At 43.6% G+C, this 22,125-nt stretch overlaps 1 protein-coding gene across 1 annotated transcript in view; it reads left to right on the top strand.

Moving 5' to 3' along the window:
* Positions 1-22,125, top strand: part of LOC118504283 (fat-like cadherin-related tumor suppressor homolog) — a 269,118-nt gene that overhangs the window by 234,869 nt on the left and 12,124 nt on the right. Inside the window, 6 exon segments of the mRNA XM_036038558.1 lie at positions 7-1,442; positions 1,516-2,499; positions 4,023-4,206; positions 19,202-19,438; positions 21,018-21,218; positions 21,652-22,052. Coding sequence (XP_035894451.1) covers positions 7-1,442; positions 1,516-2,499; positions 4,023-4,206; positions 19,202-19,438; positions 21,018-21,218; positions 21,652-22,052 — 3,443 coding nt within the window.

Raw genomic sequence — 22,125 nt, 5'->3', positions numbered from 1 at the left:
TAACAGGAGGTGATGAGCGGAACGAGTTCTACATTGGACGTGATAATGGTAATGTTCTGCTCGCCAAGTACCTTGACTGGGAACGGCAGCGTGAGTACAACATCACGATCTCGATCTCCGATGGAGTGCACACGGTCTACACCCAGCTGTACATCTCCGTGATCGACATTAACGATCATCGGCCCGAGTTTACCGAGTCGGTTTACCGTGTAGACATCTCGGAAAACATCGAGGAAGGCATGGAGGTACTCCAGCTCCACGCAACCGATGAGGATGAGGATAAGAAACTATTCTACAGTCTGCATGCGGCACGAGATCCAGTTTCTTTGAAGCTGTTCCGTGTAGACTCCGTTACCGGTAGTATTGTGATGGCCCATCGACTTGATCGGGAAACGCTTGCCGAACACGTGTTGATCGTAATCGTAAAAGATCAAGGAACGCCGGCCAAACGGAACTACGCTACCGTTATCATTACCGTACACGATCACAACGATCACGCACCGGAATTCACCACCAAAATCGTGCAGGGTAAGGTGTACGAGACGGCCGCAGTTGGCACCCAAGTCGTTCAGGTGTACGCGATCGATCGTGACATCGGAGACAACGCACAGATCACGTACACCATCGTCAGTGGTAACATTGGCAATGTGTTCGGTATCGATCCGAACATGGGTGTGATTAGTGTGGTGAAGCAGCTCGACATTAGCACGCTTTCGGAGTACATGCTGCAGGTGAAAGCTACCGACGGTGGCAAGCCAGCGCTTTCCTCCCAGATCCCCGTACACATCATGATCAGTATGGCAGACAACGCACCGCCACGCTTCATATCGGACGATCCGGCGGCAGAAATTTACGAAAACCTTCCCATCGGAACGTTCGTGATTCATCTCGAAGCTAGAAGTACCTCCTCGCTGCTGTTCCAAATCATCGGCGGCAATGTGGGTGATATGTTCTTCGTTAATCCTTCGACCGGTGTCATCACGACGAAAGATTTGCTCGACTACGAGCACACCAAGTTCTACAATCTAACCGTGCGAGCTACAAACATGGCGTCCGCGTCGGCTACCTGTTCGGTGATTATAAACGTGCTGGACAAGAACGACAACGTGCCGTACTTTGAGCAGCAGGTGTACCGTGGTGAGGTATCGGAAGCTGCTCCGATTGGTTCGCTGGTGTTGACACTGTCGGAAACGTTGGGGCAGAACGCGAACGGTAGTGCTGGTAGTGCTATTACCGGCAACCACAATCATCTGGTGAATGCTTCCCTGCCCTTGGTGATCCGAGCCAAGGACGACGATTCGGGACTGAACGCACTGCTGCACTACGACATCCTGGATATGCTTCCGAGACGGTACTTCCACATCGATTCGAGCACCGGTGCTATTAAGACGATAATGTTTTTGGACCACGAAAAGATTCCGTTCTTCAGTTTTCACGTAAAGGTAAGGAACGGGGAGTGTGCTATTAAAATTATGGTTATAACACCTCGCATCTTCACTCGCGCCTTCCCTCTAGGTAACTGATCTCGGCAAACCGCGTCTAACGTCGGAGCTAACGGCGGAGGTACGCATCAACATTACGGATGTGAACGATTGTGCACCTAGCTTCACGCAGAACGAGTACAACGTAACGCTTTTGCTTCCAACGTACGCAAACGTGGCCGTGCTGCAGGTGAACGCAACCGACGAAGATAGCTCGGAGAATTCCACCCTGCGGTACGACATTATCGAGGGTAATCGGGACGGTGTGTTTGCTATCGACGCCACAACCGGTATCATCACGACGCGAGACGTTGAAAGCATCGGCACCTCGTACCGGTTGTCGGTTCGCGTCTCGGACGGCAAGTTTGCCAAGGTGGCACAGGTAAACGTCAATGTGGAAACGTCAGAAAACTCCGGGCTCATCTTCCAGCGGCCAACGTACGAAGGTTCTATCATGGAAAATAGTACGAAAATCAGTACCGTAGCCGTGGTTAACGTGCTGGGATCCACACTGAACGAACACATCGAGTTCAGCATCCTCAACCCGACCGATATGTTCCAGATCGGGTTAACGTCGGGAGCGATACAAACCACCGGCCGTAAGTTTGACCGGGAGGTGCGCGATAACTACGAGCTGATTGTGGAGGCTCGCTCTCAGCAACCGGACCGTGAAAAACCGCGCGTTGCACACGTCATCGTGAACGTCACCATACTGGACATTAACGACAACTGTCCGATGTTTGTGAACCTACCGTACTACGCCGTGGTGTCGGTGGATGATCCGCGCGGTTCGGTCATTACGAAGGTGCATGCGCTCGATCTCGACAGCTTCGAAAATGGTGAGGTACGGTACGAGATGAAGCGTGGCCACGGGGAACTGTTCAAGGTGGATCGTAAGACGGGCGAGGTGACGCTCAAGCAGACGCTCGAGGGACATAACCGCGACTACGAGCTGCTGATATCGGCGTACGACGGTGGAATCACACCCTGCTCGACGGATGTTACCGTACATGTAAAGGTAAGAATTTGTATCCCTTCGCTATCTTCCTTCCAAGCAAATCGTATCCGTTCGAGCTCATTGAGCTGGTTCAATCGGTTCATTCATACCATGTTCAAGATGTTGGTAGGGGGGCGACAAGATTGCCCATAGACCCTAATAAATCAGGAAGTTTTTCAAGAGGAACCTATTACCGTTTCTTCAACATGAACTCCCCCCATCCCGGAGATCTCCCGACCCGTCAGAAATCTCCGGGTCTCGCAGAGCAACAACATTGTGTCTGTCCCGGTTGTTGAGGTTATGTTGCCTTCCGTCGTCCTGTTTTCATCCATCCAACCATCGGCAGGGCTTCTCGGTTAGAATAACATTTTGTAGCATAACCTAAGTGGTCATGCTGTTTTCTTTTGCTCCGGCTTCCCGTTTTCCGCATAAACCCTCCAGAACCCTTCAACGGCTTCATGAATCATGGACGTGTTCACACGTCCATTGGCTACGGATGAACAACAATCCTTTTTGGGTGTGTAGCTCTTGTGTAGCTCTCCCAGCCGGTCGCTTATCATCAGCACACGGGAAGGTACGCTTCCGGGTTTTGGCAGCGACCTTTTCATCAGGTCGGAAACGATCAACCATTCGAGCGGTTCCGTAGAGTAGCATGATGCCCGATAGCACGGTTATGGCGCCGTCCGGGACTACTTGGCTAAACATCAACAACGCAAAAAAAAGGGCGTAAGGTATATGGCCGGCTGTCTGTCTGTGTGTACGTAAAAACGGAGAGAACCTTCGTACGGATATAGTAACATTTCGCTCGCTTTTGATTGAATGCAATCATTAATCATGGTATATCCTGCCTATAGACCGATGCTGCATTAAGGAACCTATGAATAACATTCACCCATTTCCGGCGCGGCAAGATATCACGCCGTACAGCACAGCATTCACCTTTTTGCGTTTTGTCCGGCAAAGTGTGCTTCATTATTTCTCGATGGTGCGCGACACGGACAAATTTATCATTTGGATTAGACGACCGCTCCTATCGGATTAGTGCTGCAGGTACTTGGATGGTCAGATTTGTCGGCGAAGAGTGTTTATTGTAAGGGGAAATGTTTATCTTCTAGAAGAGATACTTAAAGTAGAGATTTTTTTTCCAATACGGAAAGGACTTTAATGTCCCTCCGATGGCCAGTAGCGATTTGCAAAAAAGCATTCAATCTGGCATTATCTTCTGCTCTAAATTATTACCGGTCCTAGCATTTGCATATCATTTGCATTTGTTCGGGGCGATAAAAAAATGCGGAGGTTCCATCTGGACAGCCTTCACCTAAATTCTTCCTTTTGCAACTTGAAACACATGACGCGCACCTGAATTTATTTTCCCAGTTTTTTTTTTCTTGGAGTGCGACCAACTGACCCAGCTTACGGTACCGATCATTGAATTCAACTTAAACATGCTCCAGAGCCGAGAGTTCGATTGAATCGCCTCCGCTGGTTTCCGCCATTCTCGTACCACCCACTTACGGCACACTGCTCTCCCTTTTCACACACAGGTGATAGATAAATCGATGCCGGTGTTCAGCAAGCAGTTCTACTCGGACACGGTTGCGGAAAACATTGAGCTACACTCGCCACTGTCGGTGGCGATTCAGGCGGAGAGTCCGCTTGGCCGGAAGCTGATCTACAGCATCGTGAAGGGAAATGAGATGGAGGAGTTTGCCGTCGATTTCAACACAGGTAAGTCAGCGAGGCCGAGTTTTTGCCAGGTTTGCCGTACCACAAATTTTTGTGGCGATGGAGGAGCTGAGAAAAAAGAACGCCCTCTCACTCCCTTCCCAAACTGTCATCCGATAAATTAGTATTGAACCACCGGAGGGTGGCTTTTTTTGGAGCAAAATTCTGATCCTTCGATACCCCGGATGCTGGATGTGTGTGTTGGCTGCAAGAAGAAGCGTTCGAACATTCCTCAGCGAACGCGAGCAGCTTTCACAATGCTGAAAGTGATAGAAGACTTTCCAGAATAAGCACACACACAGCCACATCCAAAAAAAAAAAGAACGAAGTCTCCTCGTGTCCACTTGCTCATTCGAATCCGGTTTCCGGTGGACGGAAACCAATGCACCATGCAACGGGACACAGCCCAGTTCCAGAGAATTAATTTCCTTGACATACCACATCCCGTTCCGCTCCAATGTTTGGGTGTTGCTCGCCGAGGTTTCCCTTTTAAGCTTTGTTCGAACTTCTCACCCAACAACGAGCTTCACAACTTCAATATCCAATGGAAAAAGACGCTTTTGTTCGAGGTGGATTTTTTTGCTGACCGCACCAATTTTCCCTTTCTCTCTCTCTCTCGGCGATCATCTTTGTTATAAGGTTTGTTTTCATCTTTTCGGCGTACGGTGAAACCATCGGCAAAAAGTAAACCCTCCTAACGTCGATTAAAAGCAATAGACAAAATGAAACACTCTCATTGCTTTCGGAACCGTTCTCGGTATCGCGTTGCTTCAGTAGAGAAGGTTTTTTTTTTTGCTGAAGGTTCTGAGTATCAACTCGCCAAGATCCGTTCTGTTGCGCTCTCTCTATCTCTCTGTTGTTAAACTTTCGCGAGGTAGAATTTAATAAACTCGCATCATCGAACAGTAGTTACATTTTTGTCCCGAACGCGAGCTGCCTGCCGTCGTCTGATGTGCCCAAATTCTGCTACACCGTGTCAGATGCTTCGTCCGGAGCTAAATTCCTCACAAGTTTGAAGCTGTCGGAATGCTGTTGCTGCTGCTGCTGCTGCTACTCGATCCTTACGTCTACAACGAAATGAACCGGCAACACCTAGATAGCGCACGATAAATGCTCCGCGATTGAAGTTTCAGTCAGTGGAATGGCATTTTCGCCCATTCGCTTCAAAACAGCAACAAAAAAAAGACATCCTTTCCACCCACATCACTTACCTCAATCAATGGCTAGGTAATCGGTGCTGCCCGAGACAAACATTTCACAACTTAAAGTGAGCCTTTTTTGTTGCTTTGATTATTCAATGTTTTGCTGCACGTACGCTTTACAAAGCGAAGCCCTAAAACGTGTCAAATCACGTTCCCTTGTTTATGCTGCAACGGAAGTAAGGAACAAAATGGCCAATAATTTTCCCTGCTAAGGCTGCTAGAATGCTGGTGCATTTTTATCAATTCCGTTTTCTGTGCCAGACGTTCTCCTTCATTGACAGAAACGAACGACACGCAACCAATATTTTCACTAATTGGCACCAGTGTACTAACGGCGCCTAAATGTAGGCAATATAAAATATGTTTTCAACCACTGAAAACGCCCAGTAGCGAAGTGGGACAGGCACAGGCAGGTTTTTACTGCGTTTCCAATTCCAGCACTAACTTCCGGTCATTAGGAGACTGTGGTATCGCGCGCTAGTCGGTCGTTTTGTTTTACTCGCCGTATCGGTTGCGACTTCCTGCTGACAAACTGCCTGCCTACCTATTGAACGCTGTGTTTTGGCCTACAAGTACTATGAAATGGGCGAGAGCGCCCGTGGAACAAGCAATTAAATATTTTGTTTTGGTGTAGTTTGGCTGTAGTTTAGGTTCGTAAAATTAGTGCTGGAAAATGGTATTTGTGAGCAGTTATCACGCAGCTTTTGAATATATGACCAGATATAATTGGGTCTTATTGTTCGGATGTCAAAGGGATATCATTATTTATTTTCATCACTTTGGACTTATTCTTGATTTACGGTAGCCAGTAATTACAGTCAAAATAAAGTTTTTTTTAACCTCGAGCTAGTATGGGCCGGGTACTCCTGCTGCATCGTGTCTTGCAATGCGCCTAAATGCATACAATCAATCATTTTAATTACCTTTCTCAGGATGAGGAATTTACTACAGGGACAAAAGACTGACCAGAACTTAAGAATAGCATTAACATTTCATCACACAAAGACAGACTTGAAATAGTATATGTATACATTTGGGCGCCTTAAATAGCATACATTGAACACCTTACAATAATGCCTCAGCTAAGTTATTGCAACACCAAAAATCAATTATTTATTAAATTTTCAATCAGCATCAGCATCACACATTTTCCACTTACTGATCATTTTTAAAGAGCTTTAGATTATCAGCTTCTCCGTCCTAACCATTTCCACCGAAACGAATCACGATGGAATTGGTTTCAATTTCGAACAGCTTCTTGCGAAACGTCCATAATTGAGACGTCCTTTCCTCGGCGGGGGTAAAAGTTCATTACAGCAATTGTAAATGCATTGCCAAACACACCACACCGATGTGTGCGTGTGATGCACATCGTGCGAACCTACCTCACGCCTGTTGGTACACTGTACCCGTACACTTTCCGGCTTGACCTTTGCATGTGCACACCAGACGACACGTGCGATTCACCGCTTTTGCCATCATCGAACGTTCGGTTGCGAGCACTGTTGAAACGAAATGTCAAGGATTTGACCTTTTTCTTGGAACATCTTCTCTGGTGTGAGGTGGAAAAGCTGTCCTTATCTGGGTAAGTTGTATCCTATCGAACCTAATTGTAGCTATTGGAATCGAATTTTATTGCTTCTAGAAAGTCATCCTGCTGTGAACCTTATCTACAATTCACTTTGGAACGGGAAAAAAACCCGAAACGAGCTTTCATCGCCGTTTTCTAGCTAATCAGGAATGGATTCAGTTGTTATAGTTCAGCATCTATTTTAAACCTTTAATTAAATAGGAAACTATTGGAAGCTTCAGTGTGCACAAACAATTACATTGTGCTGAATTCGTTACTTTATTGAAGCGAAGTAGAAATGAATCGCTTCACGAAACACATTCCAGCCATAACATGGCGTAATAAAAATTCTCCTTCCTTCGGGAGGAATAAAATTACTCTTTAGCTTCCTCACTCTTCCTACTGTTGCTTTGAGTGATTATGTTCTGCCCCAGCTACTCTTGAACACCGTCCAGTGACTAATAAACGAACCGAAAGCATCATGGCTTTGTACAGACCAGATTCGACCCTACATACGCAACCCAGCACGATAGTGGCCTTTTGTTCGTGATTCCGTAACAATGTCTTATTTTCCGGTTAAGTTGCCTCGCTCAGCCGTACGGAACCGGATCAAAACAGCAATCAAAAGATAGCAAAGAAAAAATCATCACCCCACCTATTCCATAATGCTGACTTTCTTCCGCCGGTTTGGCTTTAAATCGTTTTTGGCTTGTTTGTGCAAATCTTCCACAACGATACGTGGGGAGGGGGCAAGGGGGGCCAAAGAATATACGATCCGGAAATGTAGAAAAAAAACAGGAAGAACACTTGAGAAAAACACAACGAAACCTTCACATTGACCAGCCAAAGTCTAGTGACCATAACGATACAAGAATGAATGGCTAGAGGCGAAAAAAAAAGAAAGACAGAAATCTTTCCCAAACAACTGACAAACAGTATCGTATCGTTTGTTCCGGTCAGTTTGAAAGATTTTTTCGGGAAAGAAAACATGGGCAAGAAAATTCTTCGCTCCGATTGGATACTCTTATCAAAATCAATTTATGTGACAGATCAGTAAACCGCATCGATAGTGAGTTGGGAAATTTATGGTCATGCGTGGGAAAGATGTGAAGGCATGAGAGCCGGCCTTTATTAAACTGTTGAGCCGTCCATTTATTAATGCTGTCAAATAATCAATTTGAGTTTCAACAACTGGAAGGGGAATGTTACTTTTCTAGAATACTTGACAGGACTTTCAAGCCATCCCAAACTAATGAGAAATTTAAGGGGGTATTAGATAGAAGTCGATTTTGACCTGCTCATTGCATAACTTTAGGCGCTTCTATGTGACATTTTGAGTATAGATAGACTAAGTAAAACTTTACTTCAATAGTGAAGCAATAGAAGATCAAATAGGAGTGACTGACTGACAGCTGCGGGTAAAATAAGTCAAGAAAGCCTAGGGTTATATGGTCTTCAAAGGTCTCTAAAGGTTTAAACAGGTTAATATTAAAAATAGAGCAATAGAAGCAGGTCAATCCTACTTGACAGAGTGATAGCTGTCAAGCTGACTGCGTTGACTCGCTTATTGACATCCATGACAGGTCAAGACCCCATAAGCTCATAGTTGCACAATAACAGCCTTTTGGATTTGATTATCTTGATGGTTGGAAATAATATCGAACTTAATGTCTAATTTTCCATACACCATACGATCAATCAAGAATGTGCAAATCGAAGTGCCGTGCTCACGTCCTTCTCTGCATAAATTAGCTTAAATGTCTCCCTAATCATCAAATTTTCTCCTTAATTGAAAGGTGTAATGCACCATGCACAAGCTGACAAGCTCAACTAAACACAATCAGCTGAGAATTGGACCCAAAATTCTTCTCTTTCGTTAGAAGAATTTTCGTCATCGTTTTCCACCCAGCGAAGCTTTATACCTCTAATGCTAATGAATTCCAAACAGAATGAATTGTATCCCATACCAGACTGTAATTATGGCATGGATATTCCAGCTTTTTCTTCCAAACGCTACCGTATAAACACTTCAAAGACACATTCCATCTACAATTAGCAGGCAGGCAGGCAGCCAATTTCTCGGCCACATTTGACTAACGGTGTGGGCAAACAATTTCCCTCCCCCCAGGCAAATGCACATTTCTTTCACATCAAGGTGGCGGGCGCGCGCGCGCTATTCGCCAACGGAATGTGCCATAATTACAACGCACGGTAACGAATTACCGAGCATTGGTTTGTTTAATTTGGAAACAATAACATCAACACCAACACTATAAACGGTTACTAGCAGCAGCGGCAGCAGTGGCAGCAGTGGCACCAGCAGCATCATCATCATCAAAGCAGCATTTCTCGTAAGCAAAACATAAACGAGCGCGCTAATCTTACGGTCAGTAACGCGGAATGCTTCCGGGCAAGATTAATTATGTTTACACACTCGGCTAGGTACCGGACCGATTCCAAGGGCCGCATAAAATAGAACAAAATTAGTACTCGTTGCATACATTTAGGCGCAAGTGCAGGAGAGTTTAAAGTATGTGGCGCATTAAGAGCTCACTGCACGTTGCTGTATCAAGCGGAAGTGAAGGAAGGTAATGGAACGCTTTTTTGCTTTACACGCTGTAATTGGATTCCTGGTCGCTTTATCTTCATCCCGTACGCTGGCACCGAAATTGATACATCATTCACACATAATGCTCTTTGCATATAAATAATACCACACCGGATCATGATAAAGTGATGTTTCCGTGTGTTGCCGAGAGGTGTCCTACAATCGTGGTAATTTCAGCGTTGTTTTCGGTGTCGGTGTGCTTTCCCCGGTTGTTCCAGCACAATTCCCATTCGTTTAACCGTACCATTCGGAACAGGTGGAATGGTGCTCCTGTTGTAAATACCATTTATAGCCCGATTGCTCTCCGGTTGATAAAAATTTAATATTATATTCATGTTTCATGCGCTTCGCAAACATACCATCATCCAAACAGTAGTGCAAATGCAAATTCTTTCCCCGCTTCATCGGACCCTCACGGGCGTTTGATCCGCATTTATATAGCATCGCAAACGGCGGAAAACGGCGGCGAAAACAGCCATCAACAACATGTGTTTTCTTCCCACCCCAAATGATGCCAAATGATTATTCCGTTTTTCTACTATATTTTTCTCATTCTCTACCGCCAACCCTTTTGCCCACCTCATGTCATGTCCGTGCCCTAAAGCTCCGGACAGTACCAATGGACCATGTGAGTATATTCGTTCGAACAAGAAGTCTAAAGCAGAGCTTAAAAAAAACAATACTGAACACACTTTAAGCATCAAATCTCATTGCTCGTTCTGTGTCTTTTTGTTGTGTTGTGTTTTGTTTGTTTAATCATTCTCTCTTTCACTCGTCTCGATGTGTGTTATGTACTAGCTGCATAGTTTTGTGTCGTGCATTATTCACATACGTGTTTCGGTTTTCCCTACACACTACACTACACTTGCTCCAAGTAGGAGGCTCACAGCGCACACTAATATGCTTATCAGAGTGTTCACTTGCACACCGATCCGTTGTAACTGTTGCATTCATCTGTTTTGTGGCACAAAGTAAAGTTTTCGCTTGCAGATTTTTCACATTTTGTGTTTGCGCTCCCTTATTACGCTCCATTTAATACGAAACATATTTTTCAAGTATACACACGTGCGTTGTCATTCGGGGTTTTTGTAGGCGTTTAATAACATTTTTTAGCTATAATTGTTTTTAAGTATTATTGTTTAAATTTTTCTCATCCTAATGGTTTATAAATGACCATTTTTAAATCATTTTCATTCTACCCGCACAATATTATACTCTAATGGAAAATGCATTGCTTACATTCAGGGGTTTATTCACGTATCACAGTATTAAAATTAGCTTAAATTCTAACTATCGTCCATTTAATTAACCGGTATTGATAAATTTAAATTATTTTACCGTGATAAATTTAAATTCTATCTACATCTTATCCATATACATCCTGGCAATTCACATACTTTAATAAATAGTTTATTATTCCGATGTCTTTCTTCTCACTTCACACTTTTGCCCAGTAAAATACATACAAAATTTAATTTTCGGACGCAAATGCAAAAAGAAGTCTTATCCTTCACCATAAGCCACGTACAATAACTTCAATCTAACCCCCTTTTCGCTGCCAACTTCATCCTTCTTGTTGGCTTGTTCATTATTTCCCTGTCACACACACGGCAGAACGTACCGTTTCAACTCTTCTCCCAACGAGACACGTTTAAAAGTTTATCAAACCGATACGGTTTCTACCACAAAGGTAGAGCAAAGGGGGGACCAAAAAAAACGTTGGACAGTTTTAAAAAACCAGAAAACTTTAAATCAAAATCCATTCCATTATCCATTCTTGATGGAAAATTGCATAAATTATTTTGTTGCTGTATTTTTATTTTCGATCTCACCTCATGCACCTTCGCACACACACCATAAAAGAGCCGGTGGTGCTCTAGCTGAGCTCGGAACGTACGAGCGCAGGGAAAGTAATTTTAAGCTTTGACTTTATTTTAAGCACATTCATCTTTACAATTTCCAAATGCGAAAAAAAAACAATCCCAACCCATTCCATGTCATTTCGAAATCTATGTATGCCGGTACGATACAATATTATTTCACTATCCGCACCGATCCGCTAGCCGCTATCTATTCTGAAAGACTTTAGTTTTTGTTCACCGGGCCAAGCGTGTTATTGGTTCTAACGAGAGAATAGAGCATATTTACGTCGGGATTGGTGTTCGTCATCATGCACACAGGTCCCTGTTTCAGGGAACGAACAAACTAAGCAAAACACGCAACAACAAAAAAATCGCCAAACACTCGGTTAAGGTGTTGAAATATTCAAACACAAACTGGCCCACCCTCACGCCGAAGCTTCAATCTAGAAAGCGCACCCCGGAGCACGTTTTTGTCGCTAAATCCTAGCGGGAGATCAGAACGGATAGGAACGGAATAAAGCATGCGAGCTGGCCATACGTACGCGCGGGAGGCAAACACGGTCGCACGCACGGTGCTAGTTTTTCGTGGAACCCTGTCGCCATTGCATTTATTTTCGACCGTTGGTAGCTATCGGTGGAGGTTTTGGGGTGCAGGTTGAGCTTTTCGCTCGTGCATGGGATCGACTGGAGGAGATTTGTATGGATGGTTTGATATTTTATCGGTTGTTCAACATTTTAAAAAGAAATTGGGTGTTATGTTTAGTTCGGATTATTTTCTGGAAGCAGTTGTTAAGTAAGGCTTGAGATTTTTTATTGGTCATAGCCTTTTGCCTTAATGAATCACTTTGAATGTTTTGTTCTATTTTTTATTTTTTTACTTTTTTTTTCTTCCTTGGCAATACAACTTCGAGAGGTCTCAGCCTGCCATTCCTGTCTTTCTCTGATTTATTTATTTTATTACTTACTCGTTCAATATTTCATTTTACACTAAATGAGTGGCGAATGCTTGCAAATACTTAAATGCAATTGTTGATTTTCTCATGTTCTTTCAATTCTGTGAGCAAGCATATTAATATCAAATAATTTTTCCATTTGCACTTGAAATGGAAGCCAACACCGGGCGAAATTCATCAGTAATTAAAACTACGACTGGATCGTTTACTTAGTTCATCAGTAATGCAGATTGCCTAACCAAAGGTGCATTCGTCAAAACAAATGTAAGCTTGTTGCAGTCCGTTTCGTTTCAACGTTTTAACGTGAATTTTATTTTAGAAAAAAGTTATTAACTCATTTGAATACTTTAAATATAATTTCACGAATATAAAATACATTATCACATTATCCCAGTTAGCAAGAATGTATAATAGACATTCAGATTTTTTGCAAATTATATGCCACGTAACGATAAAATAACGATTGGAAAACTTACTTGTACGCCTTATCAACCTGATGAAGCCACACCAGGCTCAACAGTCACCAATATGGGAGCTGTATTGTAGTGTAGCTCGAACCGATAGGCGCGATAGTGCACTATGGCCAAACTAATAGGATACTGTTGTGTCCACCGGAGGTTATTGTTCACGTTAAAACCCCGCGATTGTTTCTCGCAGAAAGGATATTTATAGGATCGCGCGTACGTTGAAACCCCGGGCCTAAACCACCATCCGGAGCAATATTAAATCATCGATGAAAAATAATTCCCACCCTATTGAGGCTCGCGCCTCCAGGTTCGCACGATCCAGCGAACCTAACGCTCTATCCACTTCCGCCAAACAAACACTACTAGAATCTAGAGAGAGCTTTTTTCACCCCATTTCGGGATGAGGTTTTTGTGCGCCTAACCATTGTGCGATTTTATGATCCTCGGGATTGCACCGGAATTAACTTTTCCCCCGTTCGCTTTATCGGTGTACAGTGGTGGGTTCGTCGAACGGCGCATTGTCCCGCCGTGTAGTTGTTTTTTCTTTCACCCTTCGCCTCCAAAGGTATTATTGCGTGGTGGCAAATCGTGGTTTATTGAGCACACCCGGCTGAGATTTTGGGTGGGAAAACCCCGTTTTTATCGCTTGCTAACTGAAACCTATCGCCGGTGCATAAAAGCTCACACGATACCCAGCCAACACAACAGTGCCCCAGCCGAGTGGATTCGATCGGAAGTAAGCTTTCGAGCGTGTGCTTAAATGGTTAGAATTTTCCAACAATATTTTGTGCTCACTCGTGGCGGGCAGTTTTAGAATTCTAGTCCGAGCTAGTCTGGAAATTCCCCTTTTTGTTTTTAATATTTATTTCTTTGCGTAGTTGTGATAAGCTTGTGCCCCGGGGATAGGAACAAATCGCGCCATAACAAAGGCCGAAATCACGCTCACCACGTTATCAGCTTACACCCGGTGCGTAAATATGTATTTATGCGTTTGCTTTCTTTCCGTTTGATTTTGCAATAAAAGCTCACACTGATGCCCCAAACAGAAAAGTGTTTTTTCGGTGTGAAAATGATGGGCCGATCAGTTTCGGAAAATGTGTTCCAAGGTTGAAAAAAAAAGCCGAACCTCGAACCTTTCAAAAAGCCCTTAAAATCCGGAATCACTTTTACGATTGCGAGGCAAATCAGTAAAACCATCAAACGGACGCGTATAATAACAGAACAAACAAAGCCAAACCCGCTCCAGCCGAGATTTAATCGACATTCAAACGCAGCCGCCAGTGCTGGTCGCCGGATGGTGCGTAGAGCATCGGTGCGATTTTCCCCGGGTTTTTCTCTGCTCCGCTACTGCTCTGGTGGTAAAACAGACGAATGATTTCATCGATTGAAGCATTGTGTAAAAATGCTGATATTCACGCGTCTGGTACGCCTCGGTGTGGCATTACCGGCCGGGAAAATGCTATATTTAAACTGTGAAAAATATTCCAATATTTGAACAAAGAAGCAGCCAACATCGCACACATTTACAGCACACTGATAAGAAGTAACTTGTAGGTTATTCATGGATGCATGTGAGTGTGCTTGTTTACACATAGTTGCTTGCTCATTCGTTTGATGTATTACGATCGGGGATTGATCACATAAAATCGTCCGCTCTACTGGAATGAATTGGAATATTTGGAAGGATTTTTGTGCCATTGCTGCACGCTTTTCGATCAATGCGTAAGCCTCGTTTTACAAGGTTTCCGAGAAGAACTAACGATGTGCGAGCCATTTCTGGGCAAAGGCTAGGTTGAAGTAAACAACTGCCAGGTAGAACTGGCGATCTGTTGCCCTTTCTGGACTATGGCCAAGTTGAACTAGACACAGGCTAGGTTGAAGTGGACGATGGCCAGGTTGAACTGAAATGTCAAATTTGAAACAATTGCTGAAGCGTTCGCAAACGGTTGGGGTAACGCTTGATTTTAAAAAATATTTAAAAAATGACCGGTAAAACCATATTATTTGTAAAAATTTTGTTTAAAGGATATTAATTGAAGAGAACGCTTCAATTGCAACGTAGCTCGTATGTAATTATAAAATTATTGTTTACAGCTCTTTGAGCATGTTTCAATGCTCAAAAATAATTTTTTTGTAATGTTATTTTTGCTTTCCAAGTGCAGTGTAATTAAGCAATATACGCTAAATTTAGGTGAGTTCAATAAATATAATATCTTGAAGCAAGCCATTGCAAATTCTAAAGCTCAAAGCGCATTAAATAATAATTTTATAATTACATACGAGCTGCGTTGCAATTGAAGCGTTCTCTTCTATTCATATCCTTTAAAAAAAATTATTACAAATAATATGGTTTTTACCGGTCATTTTTTAAATATTTTTTAAATTTAAGCGTTACCCCAACCGTTTGCGAACGCTTCAGCAATTGTTTCAAATTTGACATTTCAGTTCAACCTGGCCATCGTCCACTTCAACCTAGCCTGTGTCTAGTTCAACTTGGCCATAGTCCAGAAAGGGCAACAGATCGCCAGTTCTACCTGGCAGTTGTTTACTTCAACCTAGCCTTTGCCCAGAAATGGCTCGCACATCGTTAGTTCTTCTCGGAAACCCTGTAAAGGTCTCGCTTTGGGAATAATAAGCTCGCATGAAAGAAAAAAACACACACCTATGAAAACGATAGGGAAAGTTTTTCCCTATAAATAAACGAGAAATTTTAATTACACTTTAAGTCTCTTCTATTACTTCTGTTTTGATCATCGAGATACAATGAAGGCAGAGCAAGACTATCCATTGGTTGGTAGTTAAACCGAATTGTTTTTTAAAACTCTATTTTGGGTTCATTTCCTAGCAATCTTGTTTAAAATTGTTCAAGCATGAGGTATAAAAAAATTGCAACTAAATTAGTAATGAAACATAAGATAATGCTATGAGATCTAGGCGCCAGTCTTCACACGGCAGGGCCTGGGCTCAAATCGTATTCAGACCGACTCCCCGTACGCAGGGCTGATTACATTGCTACGGATTTTTTTTATATAAGTCACTAAATATTTTACACCTTAAATTTGAATACCTTTTAATGCTTATCGCTTAAATTTATTTAAATTTATTCATTGCTTCAAAATCGATCTAAACTCATGAAGAGTAAGACCTAAAGCCAATGTTGTTTTAAATCTTATTAAGCTCGTATTAATATTCTTCCTACACGAATTTGGCATTCGAGTGACTCTTACACACTACTACCCGTTAATAATCTCACCGCAAAAAAAGTTTAATTTCCTGGACGTTAGCATCGAATGTTTTATGCTTCGCCGCAACTTTGATATGCTTCGAATCCCTAGCCGTAGACTCATTAAAATAATTTCCCATGCACGTGACTTCCTGTGCTACAAATTCAACACACACACACATACACCCGGAAACGGGCCCCAAAATTGTCAAACAAAACTATGCAAACTGATTCGTCCGGTTCGATCAAACTGCAATCACACTGCCCACACGCGCCCGCACCTGGAATGAGCAGTAAAGCACCAATTATCGGTTGGTTCTAATTTATTTCGGGGAACAAGCTGCTTTAAATGGCTTCCCGGGTGAACCGTTTCCCCGCCAGCGGGTGAAGCGGGTTCCGGAAATTCAAACGCAATCGAAATTAGAATTCCGGAATATTTTCATGAGCATGAAACCTCGTATCTGTTTGGCGATTAGTTTTGGGTAATCACTTCCACCGTAGCTAGCCCGCCAACAGAATCACGCCCTTTTCGAGTGTATGGAAACACACATTAATACATCGATACGAATACCGTACGATACCGCACGGGTGAGGTCAAGCGAAAGTGATAAGTTTTTCGATGAAAACGTTTTAAACTGGTTTCGAAAAATCATGAAGTAACCGATTTGGTTGAATGTCAATTTCACTGCATTACGAGCGGGAATTATCCCCCAAAAATACACACTACGCGTTGGAAATTTGCAAAACCAAAGCCACCCGATAGCCAACCTTTGCTTTCCTGCGCATCCATCCCACCAAACCCCGGCACTATTGTTGAAACACATTCCTGCTGGAATAACACACTTTCCACGTACGCGGGGTGAAAATCACGTACGCATCGTGTGGAAAAACGGTACGCCTAAAACGCAGCCGCTATCCATTATTTTCGCAGCGGTTTTACCGGGAAAAACGGACGCCCGAAAACCGGTTCCCCGAAACCGCAAACGATGCGTTTGCTATAATGATAATACATAAACACCTTCGGGATGGCAGCTTTCACGTGCCTTTTCGGTGAAACTACGCTACCGAAATGTAGGCTAGACGTTTGGCTTGGGTCATCGGACGGCGACCGGGCTGTGTGTTGAGGGAAAGAGTACCCAGGAGCGGCGGAGGAAGCACTGTGGGGACTGTTTCGGATGTGTGATGCGGTTCAATCGTGTCGCCACAATCCGGTGGGCGGTAAAGTTGTGTGTTGGTATGAAAACAATTAACGCCCAGCATTACTTGTTTGCTAGTTTTTGCCTAGGGAATGTAGATTTCCGCATGACAAATATAGTTTCCGGACACAACTCAACATGTGTTTTTGTGGATTTTCTAGTACGAATAACAGTGTAACGTTATCATTAAAGCACAAAAAACTACAAAAAAATGTAATAGACCGCTTAGATAAAAAGTCTTTTAACCCTAAAATTTCACAGAATAAAATCGTAGATCATACGCCTAGAAGTATGCAATTTACTAGAAAAGGCTTAACATTTATTAATTTTTGAATATATATCTAAAACTAATCTTCACAACGTTTCGATACATATAATGGATTGTTTGAATCATTGAGGAGAATGTTTCAATTGATTGTAGAACCTTGCAATCATATAGTGGAATCTTGCATACATTGGAAAAAAATGCCATGGAACTTTGCAGTTAGCTGTGCATTACGAATGTGATAATTAAAACCATAACTTCCACCAAAATTTCGCATCGAACCTGGTCAAATGGGAATAACATGGCGTTTACATGACATGACACATGAATGACACTTCGGCATTACACAGCCTGATTGAGATGTGTCACAGGCTTGGCTTAATATCCACGGAAGACTTCAATGTAGCCCTTAGCCGTCTTACAGATCCCAATCCAACATTCAATTATATGATTGCACAATTCTACAACTGGCTTGATAATACTCCTTTATTTACTTAAAACTCCCTCCTGAGTTTTTCGATAGTTCTATTTTATAGATCGAAAAACTTAAAAACGTTCCTCTCCATTACACAAACAGATTGAAATATTTATGAAAAGTATTATTACATCCAAAATTCCCGAAATACCCAAAAACGCATATCCGTTGCTTCAATTCATCCGAAACGTTGCATAACTGTAGGCGCACTGTGTGACCCTCGAAAAAACGCTTCGACGAATTTGCATGCTTTTTACCTTTATGAACCTTTTTTACCGTGACCACCATTTTAATTCACATGTCCTTTCCCAACCTCACCACCTCTCGCTAACTCTGCTTGCTTGGGTTTTATAAATTTATAAATTCACTTTTATCGCCTCAATTCCAAAGTGTGCCCCAGTGTCGATCGTAATGCACGCCGCTCTCAGCTCACTTTATGGGCCAATGTTAATTTCCACCTACTTGTGCTACTTATCTTTTCCCTTCATTTTCCTCGCTGCATGCGCGCGTGTGTTTGTGGGTGATATTTATTGTCGAAATACAATTTATACTTCCACCGGGATCAAAAATGCAAAAAGAGATATTTGCATTTTTCAGCAACGTTTGCGATGCGGAAATATGGCTTTTGCTGCGTTTATTTGCGTCCCATTCTTAACCACCTGTTTGGTTCGGAGTTTTTCTTTTCTTTTCCCACCCAATGCACTACCTTCTCGCATGAAATGTAAGTCCACCGAGGAAAAGTCACACACTCCCTGCGCTCACTCAACCGCTCACCTTCCCAGCTAACCCAGGCACCACGGCATGTTACGCGAATTGGTTGTTTTATGTGTGTTGTGGCCTTGCAAAGTGGCATGAAAACCGTATTGCACCTTCCACCGTTCCGCAGGAGACCGACTGCAAATAATCATCCTATAAAAAAGCACTGTACTGTGCGAAAAATTTTAATCTTAATATTTAATGTGTTTCTTTCGCCTGTTTCGTTTCATCTTTTTTGCCGCGTGTCCTCGGTGTCCTGGTGAACCGTACTCTACAACGATGTGGCGACGACGATGCTGATGATGATGATGGTGACGATGATATCTTCCTTACAACGAACTGTGCTGCAACCAACAACATTCTCCCGGATGTAATAAAATCGTGCCCCAAACCATACGGCATTCCACATTCCACAACCCAGGTGCGATCTACGTGGTGGACGAGCTGGACTACGAGCGGCGCCAGAGTTATGAACTTTTAATTAGAGCCACCGACAGCGTATCGGGCGTGTCGGCCGAGGTACCTGTGTCGGTGCTGGTGCAGGACGTGAACGACTGTCCGCCGGAAATCGAGCAGGACAGCTACAACATCACCGTGTCCGAGCGGGCACCCTTCGGTACGGCTATACTGAAGGTGCAGGCAAAGGATAACGACACCGGTAAGTTGAACCAGGCAAGATGTCCCCGGTAGATTGTTCCACACAGCTCTTTAGTGTGCCAGCTGCCTCAGAATTCCTCCTAGAGCCACACTGCACGTGTGTAGTAAGAATTCCTCGAGAAAAAAAAGGCCAATAGATTGGATCTTTCAGCTTCGCCTCTCCTTTAGGGTGGACTTTTTCAACAAATAATAGAGTCCTATTAGCCGATGGGAATGTCACTTTATCGTACCTTAGTACAGGAGCTTCACTATGTCCTAAGGATTCTATTACTGTCCCTGCAACAACAAAAAAAGGAAAAATCCTCACACAGTAAGAACTTACAGCTGGGACATGCCCATCCGAATACTTTTTTTTTGTGTGGTACGGTTCTCTCACGATGATTGATGAATCTCATCGTTCAAAATGACCACCGGGAGCGAATGATCTGCTCTATTATGATTGGCAGCTTCCCGGGTGTGCTTCGGAAGTTCGCTATCACCGTATCGTCTGTGTCCTCGGTTATTAACGTCAATTACAACGTTTCCATCGATTTAATACCTGTCCGGGAATTGATTTTCTTTTTTCATTTTGTTTCTTTTTTGGAGCGCATATTAAGGTGATATCTATGGTTGAGACTTGCTCAGTTTAATGAAGTCTCGGAAGTGCTCCGTGCACTACCATAGCTATTCGAGCGTCCAAACCTTGTTTGAAAAATTAAATTGTTCAAAAGAAACATATTTTTCACATAATTAATATTCAAAAACCTTGTTGCTCAACGAAAAATTTTCCTTTTCAAATAGCCCGCTCTAAAAGCATCTGTAATTGCATCGTTATTTTTATCCAATGACCATATTCACATAAGTCATTTACCTTCGTTCACGTTTCAAATAAATCCTTAAGTGGCGAGAATCGTACACTCGTTTGCATCCCTTTGGCGGCAACCAGTTTGGTTGACTTCCTTTATCACCATATAATCATCATTACCGTAACGGGGGGTTGGAGCAGTGCAGAAGCATCATCGACATGTCGGTGTACTTCTGGCTGCTACGGGTACTTATCTAATGAGAACCAGCGCCATCACTCTCTCGAACGCGCAACACCGCAACAGCGCCGAGATGGAGTTGGGGCACAACGACACAACGCCGCCACGACCAGACTCTGAAGAACGCCACACTCGACCACGCACCACCATTACGTGTGAGGACGTCTTCCGAGGCAGCAGTACTTGAGATGCTGTGTGCTTAGGAAATGGGACCAGCCCAGTCCAATGTTGTTGTACTCCGGTTGTCGTTTGCTGGGGTTCGCATCCGACACTGCTCGAGGCGTCGTCGTTCTGTAGGGTGGCAAAAAAGGAGAAACAAAAAACAAAAACAAAACCTTTTCCCAACACTGCACGGTTACGGAGCACACTTGGAGCACATGCTAAAGGATTCATTCAATCGTTTTATTTCGACACAGAGCAGCAAACCGCACCGCCGTATATGCTCTAAGCGAAAGCATCAAGGTGCTTTACTTGTACATCGTTTTAATTAAGCATGTCGGCGGCACCGGTTACAAATTACTTACCACACCTCTCTTGCACTTTCTCGCTCGCCTCCAGGCATCAACCAGGTAATCAACTACGCACTGCAGACGGATTCCAAAAACACCTCCGAGCACTTCCACATGGATCCGGCCGATGGGGTGATCTATCTGAAGAAATCGCTCGACCACGAAACGCTCAGCCACCATCACTTTACCGTCGTCGCGTCGGACAAGGGCGTGCCGAGTCTCAGCTCGACGGCACACGTTTGGGTTTCCGGTAAGTCAACGCCATTTGTTTTGATTTGATGCTATCCTGTTTAGCTAAGGGAAGAACGCATTCAGTGTGTGACGGTACAAAAAGTGATATCGCAAGTGAGTGGAACCTGAGACAAGGTCATATTGTTGTATTGAGATCATATTTATTTAAAGTTTCTTAACTTGTGTAGCAAAAGAATCGAATGATTGAAAGTGATAATTTTCGCAAAAAAGCGTCAAACATGAATTAAGACGTTAATTAAGATTTTTTTTAAACAAACAATATTTAAATGAGCGTTTCTCTTGAAAGTTGCATACTTTTAGGCGCATGTTATTATTATTTTTTCAAAAGTGAAATTAATCAAATATTTTGTCAAAAACTCACTGTATGATAAAGCTCGCTAACATTTCCACTCTGTTTCACCCGCTTTCTCCACCCGCACTCCTCACGCTAGTCATGGACATGAACGACAATCCGCCGAAATTCGAACAACCGTCCTACTCGTGCGTCCTATCGGAGCACGCATCCCGCGGTCAGTTCGTGACGGTGGTTTCGGCCTCCGATCCGGATTACATCGATCACGATCGGCTGGTGTACACGATTGCCCAGGGCAACGAGCTGCAGACGTACGGTATCGATCCGGTCACCGGCATCATCACGCTGGTCAACATGCAGAACTTTGCCGAGAAGCATGTTTCCATCCTGAACGTATCGGTAACCGATGGCGTGTACACCAGCTTCACGCGTGTCAAAATCACGATCCTGCCGGCCAACCTGCACAATCCCGTGTTCGAGCACATGTTCTACGATGCGAAGGTGGACGAGAATCAGCTGGCCGGACGGCTCGTCACAACGGTAAGCATCCATCACACACCCCAAAACCAGCCGGACCGGAGTGTTTCCCTTAGTGGGGGTACTTTTCCCGAAA

The sequence above is a fragment of the Anopheles stephensi genome, chromosome 2, assembly GCF_013141755.1.
Source record: "Anopheles stephensi strain Indian chromosome 2, UCI_ANSTEP_V1.0, whole genome shotgun sequence".
NCBI lineage: Eukaryota > Metazoa > Arthropoda > Insecta > Diptera > Culicidae > Anopheles > Anopheles stephensi.
The sequence above is the reverse complement of the archived record's forward strand: the minus strand, read 5'-3'. Positions and strand labels throughout refer to the sequence as shown.